Source organism: Triplophysa dalaica, chromosome 8 (assembly GCF_015846415.1).
Source record: "Triplophysa dalaica isolate WHDGS20190420 chromosome 8, ASM1584641v1, whole genome shotgun sequence".
Classification (NCBI taxonomy): Eukaryota; Metazoa; Chordata; class Actinopteri; order Cypriniformes; family Nemacheilidae; genus Triplophysa; species Triplophysa dalaica.
Window position 1 is genome coordinate 3,528,534 of NC_079549.1, and position 11,037 is coordinate 3,539,570.

The 11,037-nt window shown below is 35.5% G+C and overlaps 1 protein-coding gene across 1 annotated transcript; it reads left to right on the top strand.

Moving 5' to 3' along the window:
• Positions 1-934: 934 nt before the first annotated feature.
• Positions 935-9,379, top strand: si:ch211-67e16.3 (uncharacterized). Its single transcript, XM_056754106.1, has 6 exons — positions 935-984; positions 6,946-7,065; positions 7,732-8,067; positions 8,148-8,338; positions 8,605-8,652; positions 8,822-9,379. The coding sequence occupies exons 2-6, from the start codon at positions 7,011-7,013 to the stop codon at positions 8,918-8,920; spliced, it is 729 nt and encodes a 242-aa protein (XP_056610084.1). The 5' UTR covers positions 935-984; positions 6,946-7,010; the 3' UTR covers positions 8,921-9,379.
• The last annotated feature ends 1,658 nt before the right edge of the window (positions 9,380-11,037 follow it).

Sequence of the window (11,037 nt, forward strand, 5' to 3'; positions counted from 1 at the left end):
CCTCAAAGTAGAAATTCCTGAACGCCCCACAGAGCGTTGGAAGTTAAAACGGGTGTCTACGAATTATACACTCAAAAGGAAACAAAATACCGAGAAACTGACTGTCTAACGTTACACAATATGTCATGTGCTAAATGTACAAGTTAATTGCAAATGACCGTACTTGGGTGCCCTGCTTTAGAAAAATTGATTTGATAAAATAACCATTAGCTTTTTTCAATTGAAATTAATACTAAATTCCTGTTTTGTATTGATGAACAACGTCTAAAGGTCAATGCCATTCTGATCAATCAGCAATTTAAGTATATGAAAAGATGAGTGAGTGAGTGTGTGAATAAGGGAGGCAGGGATGGAGGGAGGTACTAAAGAATGACTAAAGAAGTGAAGGAACAAATGTATAAATAAATTGAATGAATTCAAGAAATTCTGTGTGTTTCAGAAATACAGACTTTTTAAAAAAAAACGTTTTTTTTATTTGTTGTTAGTATGCTAAAATATGTACAGCATAATTTAAAAATAAAACACAATATACTGAATGGTGTCTAACAATTGTAAACTATAGTTAGATTTTTATTTTACAAGTATTTAATTGGGGTAAAAATATTTATATTTTATAAATTCAAAATATTTCTCTCTCATGACACATATCAGTTTTTAAACTATATTTTCATAAAATAACCTAAACAAGTATCAAAATTTATAAATGTTCCGATCTTAAAAGGGTAGTGTAGCCTATTCCTCGTTCAGCCAATTTCTCCAAACAATTATAAATTGTAATTTGTTTAATGTCTTCTGATGTTAAGTGCAATTTTCAATAAAGAGTTTATGAAAATAAAAATATTTCTGGTATGGAACGAGTTGTGTCAAACGACCTTTTTTTTGTTTAATTGCCGTAAATTGTTTCGGCCGGAAGTAGACGCACTTTCGCACATGCGCGGAACAAATCGTGTTTCCGGGACGGATCGGGGAGCGACAGGTGGAACGGTAATGGTTATTTACGTCTCCCTTTTCCAGCGACTTTGAATGATTGTTTATGTTTTCGAGGTTTTTAAATAACCTTGATATGTGTTTGGGGAGATGTTCTGTTTATGTTTTGTTGATATGTCGAGTGTTTTCTGAATTATATTTAGTTTTTAGACTAATGCTAATTGCAAATTGGGATATTGTTCAGAAATAGCTAAATTGGGTTATTTATGTGGCATGCAATGTATAAAGTAACTGTGATGAAGAAGGCAGGGAATAGACGAGGAGGAGGGACAAATTGTCCTTGTTAAGCAGTGTATTTATGGGTTTATTGATTTTGATATTTTGAACATTGCTTTTTTTGTTTAGCTGAATACTTTTGTGGATACTTACCTATTATGTTTGATTGGACCTGTTGAAGAACTATGAACGAAAAGTGTATATTATTTTAATGTTTAAAAACAGAAAATTGTTACATTATTTATACCACCAGAGAAAAAGCTTTGTGTGGGCGTTTTTTATATCTCCCCTTTTCAAGGTGCATGTAAGCAAACTTTTTTATATCTTGTATGTTATACCTTTTGTACCTTTCTGTCATTACGTTCAACGTTTTCATTGTTAACAAACAAAACACATCCATCCCCCGCACTTTTGTTGGGCTTGCTACGCCCCTGAAGATAGCCATGATCATATTAAATATTATAGTATAAAAGTGGAGCATATATTTAAAATCTCTATATATTTAATTAAATAATGAATCTGTGGCGTTTATAGGTTTATAAACGTGTCGTCACTTTACCACATGAACACCACGTGGGGGTAAAAGCATAGACATATATAACTAGACGCCGCATTGGGCGCTTTGCTCCGCTGCTGCGATACTTAAATAGCGCCACCATATTGGTGAGGGCAACAGTGCACTAAAAGCCCACATAATCCAAAGGGAGAGATGCGCTTTTTTGGCATTGAAAGCACAATCACTTTTACATTTCTCAACATATTTAAATGGTTTACGATATATGTAAAGAGTACAACTTTACCATGTTTCTAGTAGGGATGCTCCGATCCACCTTTTTTGCTTCCGATACCGATTCCGATACCTGAGATTCAGTATTGGCCGATACCGAGTACCGATCCGATACTAAGGTAACATTTTTAAAGTGCACAATTACTTAATAAACTGTGTGCATTGCTGTGCAAGACATCAAGCTCGACTTAACATTAATTTCCTGACCCCGTAAAACAAAATAACAAACAAATGATTCACAAATTTTGTGAATTATTTATTAAACCAGCAAAATAAAACAAAATGTTCAGTATCTTAAACTTGAAATTCAAAATTAAAGTGCAAATTAAGCAGCTGAATAAAAAAACAGCTTCACTAGCTTGATAAACAGGTATAAATTAATGGAAACAAAATCTCTGAATAACTGTTATGTGCAAATATAATTTAAAAAATCAATGCACAATAAACAATAAAGCAGCTGAAATTGAGCAAAAAAGCAATAGCTTCACTGCCTTAGATATTCAAACAGGAATCAGCTCTTTTTAATGCTTTAGTCATTAAAGCAAAGTCCACTAAACTAAGCTAAAGTTTAGTGGAAATCAAATTTAACATCCAACACCGAAAGATAAACAAAACACTAGCTTCCCTAGCTTGTGCTGCACATGTAAAAATAAACGGAAAAAAGATATAATAGTTTAGTCGGTGCAAATAGAAATTCAAAGTCAAATTATCCCCAAAACTCACCGCATTAACATCTTTATTTTTTTCGTATACATGTTTGCAGAGTTTTTGGTACAGTTCAGGTCTCAGTTACGCTTCACAATGTCGTACCGCGGCTCCAGGTGGTTTATAAGGAGTCTGAAGACATTGTTCGCAACGACGGACAGCGGTTGCAAATCCATTACCATGAAATTCAAAATGCTTTCAATGATTTTCGCTGCTTTCACACTACTAGATGGAAATTTCTGAATTCTTTCCGCTGTCTCCTCCAAAGTTAGCTGCTTCGTACCGTCTCGTTTTAGTTTCTTCAGCTTATTGAACTCGGCGTGCTTAAATTAGTAGTATTATAATGAACAGCTTTATCACCACCCCTCGGAACATTTACTTCGCATGTATTGCAAACAGCGGTGTAACTTGTTGGCGTAGCTGTTCTAAAATAAATCTAAATGGCAGATATTTTTTGTCGCTCCATGCTGTTCGCTGCTCAATGTAAGGTATGTTCGCTTGTTCACGCACACTACGTAAAGAGCACGTTGCTAGCGTATGATGTCACACGCTTCGCAAAGCACAGCCACGAGAGAGTTTAAGCGCCGGTGTCTCCAGGAACTTTTACATCGCCTAGCAGAAATGTTATGTAAGCTAGATCGGGTATCGGTGCAATTTTTTCACCGATACCCGATCTAGAATTTTATTCAGTATCGACGCCGATTTCCGATACAAATATCGGATCGGAGCATCCCTAGTTTCTAGTTGCTTCGTGTCTCGATTATAACTATTTTAAAATGAATGGTTGTCAAAAGGAAATGTGAAATCCATTTTTTGTGCCTGTTTTTCAGGAGAATGATGGCACGATGTTCAGTGCTATGTTGTAGGCAAGACAAGAAACAGAATAAATAACCACGTTGTATTATTCGGGAATAAAACAGACATGTAGGCTAGATATTGTTTCTGAGATTTATTTGAATCATCGAACAAAACACCCAAGGTAATAAAGTTTAATTTATGTGTTATATCAAAATGTTTTTCACTGTGGAAACGATTTTTTCTGTGGGAATTTTAGACGTTAAAAAGATGTTCTATTATTTATCCACTAAACCCGTTACAGCAGTAAACATGATGCATTTGAGATAGTAAAACAAATAACACTGCCGTTCATTGTAAGTTTGAAATAGCAGTATATAGTAAAAATAGTTGTTTAGAATTTTCAATGAGCTAAAAGAGCTGTGTTCTGATCATGTGCATTTAATCTGCCTTAAATTATTTACCATTAGCAATGTGTACACAATTATTAAGCCTAAACGATTACAAGCCTTTTTAACAGTAATGTATGACAATACATACATTTTCAAGTCTAACCATCTTCAACTGGAGCCAAAACGTGTCTGTACTCCACGTAAATAGAAAAGTATTGAAATTAATTGAGAAATGAAAACGATTTTGTGTTTCTATCCAGATAACTGCAGCTTCGACATTCATTTGTATGTCTTCGTTGTCGGCTTTTGCCCTCACCAATATGGCGGTGGTGTTGACACAAGCAGACAGTTCAATGATGAAAAAACACCTGTTTAAGGTTAAAAAAAGAATAAATAACAAATATTACACTGTAACTTCTGAATTCTTCTGGTCTACGATTGTTTTTTCTTCATATTTTTGGATATGTATCATAGATCGTTTTTTTCTAGACGACAGAACAATGCAGATCAAAAGGCAGTATACTGTTATTATTAATTAAATGCAATTCAGTATAATTAATAAACACTAAAGCAATAAAAAGGTCAATGAATGCTGCACGTTGCACATAAAAACTGTGAATCAGTCGCACACCCTGCATAAATTGCACAAAATATCTTTTTTGACATTCTTTAAATTGTTTCATTTAATATAGTTTATTTTAGTTTCTATATATATTTATATATTTTTGTCTTTTAAAAGTCTTGTTTTCTAACTGTATGCACATGCCTAACAAGCCAAACTCCTCGTACATGTGAACTCATTGCACTTGGAAATAAACGATTCTGTTTTTTTTGGGGGGTTAACAAGAAATGACACAGATGGGGCATGATATATAGTCAATAGTTGATGGCATCTCAATTATGTCGAGCTCACCAATACAAAACATGAGAAGGATGATGACACGCTTTGCTACCCTTTGTATCGCTAAAACAGGATGTGTGGTGAAAAATAGCTGAGATCACAAAATGCATGTCATAAACAACCTCACCACAAATTGAACAATAACATGCTAATAATTCAAAGTTTTTTGGGAGTGAAAAAATTAAGCATTAGCTGAACACACAGAAATAAGTTTTAAAGTGAAAAAAATCATTCATTTCCAATACAATGAACTGATTGATGAATTTCTATTTGATTTGTTAAATACAAATAAACTATTCTGACACAATACAGATCAGACTCACACACATAAATGAGGGGATGGGTAACCTTGCAATCCACAACACTCAAAGATATCTACTTCCACACACTATATACATACACATACAGCCAGGAAATAGATTAGATTTTGTTTAATGTCGAATAAAAATCATCCAACCACAATGCAGATTAGACAGAAAAAAATAATTTGTGAGATAAATTGCACAAAATCAATCCAGCATTGACACACAATCTCAGATGTAAATATGTATACACAAAGAAATAAACAAATTGAATAACAGAATATTTTTTATTTATATTCTGTCAAATAAGAACAAATAATAAACATTTAAGTTTATTAGACCAGTCACCTCAGACAATAAATTGAGCCATCTAGTGGCTAGAGTTATTATTTCATGCAGATATAAATAGAGACCCCCGAAAACAGTATTTCAGTTGACTAAAATGAAGATATATAGTGAAAAAAACATCTGATGGGCTTATTCTAATATTATAAATGAAGGAAGTGACAAATATAATAAATTCACAAAAAAATGTATAACTTGAGTGATTTTACTATAAAGTTAAGATGAGGCTGTGACATTTATTTGAAATAAATGGAGATTGAAATTAAATTTGGATTGGATTGGATTCAATTTATTGTCATTACACATATAACAAGTACAGTGTAACGAAATGGATTTAAGAAGAAGAATACAGCAAACATGAGGGAAGTGGAGAGAAAAACAGATACACATAATACACCATAGACAAGACTTGCAACAGGGTAAGATAATCCAGCTCAGGCAAGCAGCCATCCGGTCCTGCAGCCATTACGGCGCTTAACACAGACCCGCTTGCCAAGCTGGCGGGTCAAAGCTACGGAGGTTTGGAATTGGTCAGAGTCAGTGTTTGTGTGTGTGTCTGTATGAGCGATAAGGTCCAAAAGTCTGTGTGTGAGTGTATGATGGGGGAGGGAACGCAAGAGCGTCTCGCCACATTGCCCTTCAGGGTTGTTTCTCCAGTATCGCCTCGGCCAAGGCCAATCCTGGTTCAAGGGGGGCCGAAAAGATAAGATTGCAGTTGTTTCGTCTTGAGGCGAGTAAACCGCATTCCAATTCCACGGCTACTCTCTTTGTCCATTCTGGTCTCTAACATCATCAATTTTCCTTTCCATAGCCGTGAGCTTTTTCAAGATGTAATCCATATTGCGATTAATAGTCTCAGTCTCAGTGCTGACCGCTCTTCCCACGGCCTCCGTCAAAACGGGAAGCTTTGTGAGGCTTTGGACAGCTGTTCCCGTTTTAAGAATTTTTCGATAACCCAGGGCAAAGCATAATCCAATCAGCATAATACCTGTTATCATGGTTCCGAAAAGGTAGATATCTTCAATGTCCTCCACAGAAAGAGCCGCCAGACACATGATCCGCCATCTCTCCCACGCGTCCCACGCGTAAATTTGTGCACAAGTTTGCATCTTAAAAAAGGGACTCGCAGGCTTAAAATACGTAATCAATTATGTAAAACAACAAAGAAGATTTGGTTGACATTTTGATACACTGTTGAAAACCTCTTGAACAATATGACAATATTGTTATACCTTATTGCTCATATAGAAGGAGATGGGTTTTTCCAAACAAGGTTGTACTTCAGACCTTTTCCTTTCAACCACTTATTACCAGTAAGCTGCCCACTCACTTTCTTACCGAAAGATGTGATTACACCAGCACACCTTTACCATTGGCATGATCTTTTTGTTTTGAAACCCTTTATGAAAGCGTTGATGTTTATTCACCATTTCCACACTACACTTTGTGACACATATCATGTATGTGGGTGATATGATCGCTTAACCTACACACTTCCTGTTTTTCTATCTCCAGCAAAAACAAAACAAAGAGCTTTTCCCCGAATCACATCAGTGTCAAACTGACAAGGATACGTTACCATGACTGACACCATCACTCTGCTCACATTCAGCCTTTTTTTCCTTCTTCAGAACGGTAAGAAGCCATAAATATGTAAATCTGTTGTCAATTACTGTTCTGTGTACAGTATACCTTTTGTATTAAAAATATCTTACATGAGTTTGAGCTTTAAGGTTGAATAAAGTCTGATCTCATAGAATGGGTTTTAGACGGACAATGTTGGGTTCTTCAACACATGGTAGCGTCAAAAAGAGACAAACCTGACCAGTGAATTGTTTTTATATTTTATATTTGGCCAACCATTGCTTGAAACAACCCAAAATGAGTTTATTTATAACTCAACGGTTGGGTTCATTAATTTTGACATAACACTGGATTGAAAATAACCCATAATGTTTTTACGTGCGTTTGTTGTTTTAAAAGTTAATGACTAATCGTGTTGAATAATCGGGATCTCAATATTGGGCAGAATAATCGATATTACGATTTTTGTCATAATCGAGCAGCCCTAGTACAACCATACACTGATCATACCCATCAATAAGATGATTTTATTCATTTAAGCTGGTTTGTTGCTGTGATTTAGCTTGTTGGCTGAATCAGTTAATTTGTCTATGCTGTTTTCCTCCACTGGGATACGCAGGTGATCGATCAACATCAAACTGTTTTCTCAAAATGTAAGCGCTTGTTTGAACTACAAGTCTTGAATGTCTAAATATAGTTCTGCGTTTGTCACCTCAGAGTATTCGCACGGTGTCTTCACTGTGAGTGCCCCTCTGGACCATACGCTGAATGAAGACGGATCGGTCACTGTCACATGTGAGCACGATGAACACAAAGACGGGGAATGGGATGCCAAGCTGAAAATGAATGGGAAAGAAGTTGTCTGCGAGGTTTCTCTCGAAAATAATATGAATTCAAAATGCAATTGGAAGCGCGAGGGAAACAACACATTCAAGTTCACCTTGAAACACCTGGAGGCTAGACACAAAGACAAACTGTTTTTTTGTGAGATATCGAAAGTAAGACCAATACCAATCTTAACTAGAAAAGGAAAGGAGACCAAGCTTTTCCAAGGTATATAATCTTGTAAAATTGTCACATTGTAGACCATTGTAATGTAAAACAATCATAAAAGTTTATTTATTTTCTCAAAGGAAGCAATATTCCTTTTCCTCCACCGGGGAGAACGTGTTCATGCCCTACCCCAACATCTGGACTAAAGAGTTGCCCGCCACAAATCTCACCTGGAAATACATACGAGCTTTTAATCGGTGTAATGATTATCGGGGTGGTGCTCCTCTTGCTCTATAGTGCGATTATCACCGGTGTCTACATCAGACTGAGGGTAATTCTGATTATTTTATTTATAGTTGTGTTGTTTTATTACTGTCTTGACCGTTTTGTATCTAATATCATGTTTATATCTTGTTATATACATCTTACTCTATTATTCAATCTTTTTGGAAAAACAAAGTATTTTATCAAATCTTGGAAAACACTACAGTAGACTAAATCCCGACAGAAAACATGCATAAAAAGTTGTTTTTCAAACCTTCATACACCTGTATTTAAATTATACATTACATTGAGCATTTTGTTACTTTCTTGTAGGTCACAAAAGTTGAGTCTTCTGACAATCCAACGTATATGCCGATGAAGGTAAAACCCCATACAGACAACGCAATATCCTGAAAGTAAATAAGACCATAAAGATGAGAAATTAGCAGCATTAACCTATAGCCACGCAGATGTTATTGTGAAGCAGTATAATACGTCATGTTTTGTGCCTCGGTTTCCTCTGAGTGAAACACTTTTTACTGTATTTCAGAGGAAAGTAAAACAGCAGGATGCAGACAACACAGAATATGAAGACATGCGTAAAGTGCAGAAGCAAGGACACAACAGAGATATTAACTTAAACTGCTGAAAACACCAACTTTAGTTTACTCTGGTTTATGACGGTTTAGCTGGCTGACTAAGAAACTCCTAATAGAAACTCTGTATGTAAGAGGCACGAGACAACTGAGGACCAGCATCCAAGACACAATGGTGGATATGTAGAGACCCGTTCAGTCTGTATGGAAACATATATTTAGTCAAACCAAGAACATTGCAGGACAACATTATAGACTCTATATTGATTGCCTATATTGCTGGACCCGATTCACCTGATCAAAAAACACAAACCCATGATCTTATAGCTTATGTTGTTACATAATTTTGTATAACCTCTATGTATTATTTCAATTCTTTGGCAATCTCAAGCTGAAAGTATATAAAAAAATTAGTTTTCCCTTTTACTGGTCCCATGGATCAATAGCGTTTATCAAAATGATGTAAGGAATGTTTAACCTTTGTATTATTTTAAATATATAATATCGTAAGACATTTGTGTTCATTTGATAGACTACTGCACTAGTACTTTGCACAATATCAGACCTATAATTAGACTTACTCTTATATTAAATGAAAATAAATAATTTGGTTTAGGAAGAGAAGATTACGGGGGTCCAGATAATCGGTCTAGTGGCCGAACTAGTGCATTCTTCAACATGTTAAATAAAGCCATTGACTGATCATGAAATTATGACGTAACAACAGGATCAGAATCAGAAAGAGATTCGCCAAGTATGTTTGCACATAAAAGGAATTTGTTTTGGTGACAGGAGCATCCAGTACACAGAAAGAGCAACAACAGTACGCAGAGACCATAACACAATAGAATACAGTACACAGATTATTTAAATAAGGGCCTATGGGTATACAAATTTAAGAAATAGAATACAATAAACATAAGATTAAGATAAAGAGAGTAATATGTACAAGTAAAAAATAAGAATAGACTATTGTAGTACAAGGTATGTGCTATATACAGCAGAATGAATGAAATACAATTTACAGAAAAAATTGTATAAAATAGATAAGTGTATTATCTGGAGGATATAATTAATATTGTACTTTATTATTATTGCACAGAGGTGGGTAAAAAACATTAAACTGTTCAAGAGGCAGATGGCCTGAGGGAAGAAGCTGTTTTGTGTCTGGATGTTTTGGTGCTCTGTAGCGTCCACCAGACAGCAGCTTTGGTCATTAGACAGATTCACACACTCTCAGTAGAGTACACTTTTGCACCTATAAATAGTGCATATTATTACCTTCAAGGTAGATATTAACAACGGTAAATAAAAGGACATTTTAAGTATGTTTTACGATAGGCGCTACAGACAGCTTTTATCCTTCTGGTGTGTGGAGAACAAATTCAAGACTCTGCTCCTCAAATTCAAGACTCTGCTCCTGGCCTACAAGACCACCACTGGACCGGCACTCTTCACTCGCTAATGCAGACATATGTACCCGCCAGATCCCTACGCAAACGAACGACGTCATGTGGTGCCATCCCAAAAAGGTAAAAAATCTCTCTCACGTACCTTCTCCGGATCGGTTCCACCTATGTGGAATGATCTGCCCGCTGCTACAAGATCTGCAGTTTCTGTCGCCATCTTTAAGAATCGTCTGAAAACACAACTCTTCCGTCAACACCTGACTGATCAGTTCTGACTTCTATTTCTTCTCTACTAACTTAGCTCTGAAGGCCTATGCTGTGTTCGGTTATATGAGACCAGTTTTTATTTTTTGGTTGCACTTATCCTTTTTGTTGTCCTTATGCTGTCCCAACTGCTTCCATTGCTTACCCCACCTGTAAGTCACTTTAGATAAAAGCGTCTGCTAAATGACTAAATGTAATGTAAATGTGAAGAACAAGTGCATGATGAATACTTTTGTTTGTACATTTATAGTTTATGCATGTGGAATTTACAGAATTATGTCTTAACCGTAACTTCATGCAGCCACTTGTGAATATTTGAATAATCTAAGATACTATGTACAAACGTGGCATAGTAAACATCACATGACACTAATTTAATAACCATGATCAATTCATAACTTAAGATTAAGCAAAATAAAGTCTTTTGCTGTTGACTTAAAACAATTCCAGACAGTCAATTTTCAATGTAAATGTCAATGAATCATTCCTACTGAAGT

Coding starts and splice junctions, on each gene's coding strand:
- si:ch211-67e16.3 (XM_056754106.1), top strand. CDS start 7,011: ATGACTGACACCATCACTCTGCTCACATTCAGCCTTTTTTTCCTTCTT. Junction 7,066..7,731: donor TTTTTTCCTTCTTCAGAACG/GTAAGAAGCCAT, acceptor TTGTCACCTCAG/AGTATTCGCACGGTGTCTTC. Junction 8,068..8,147: donor GGAGACCAAGCTTTTCCAAG/GTATATAATCTT, acceptor ATTTTCTCAAAG/GAAGCAATATTCCTTTTCCT.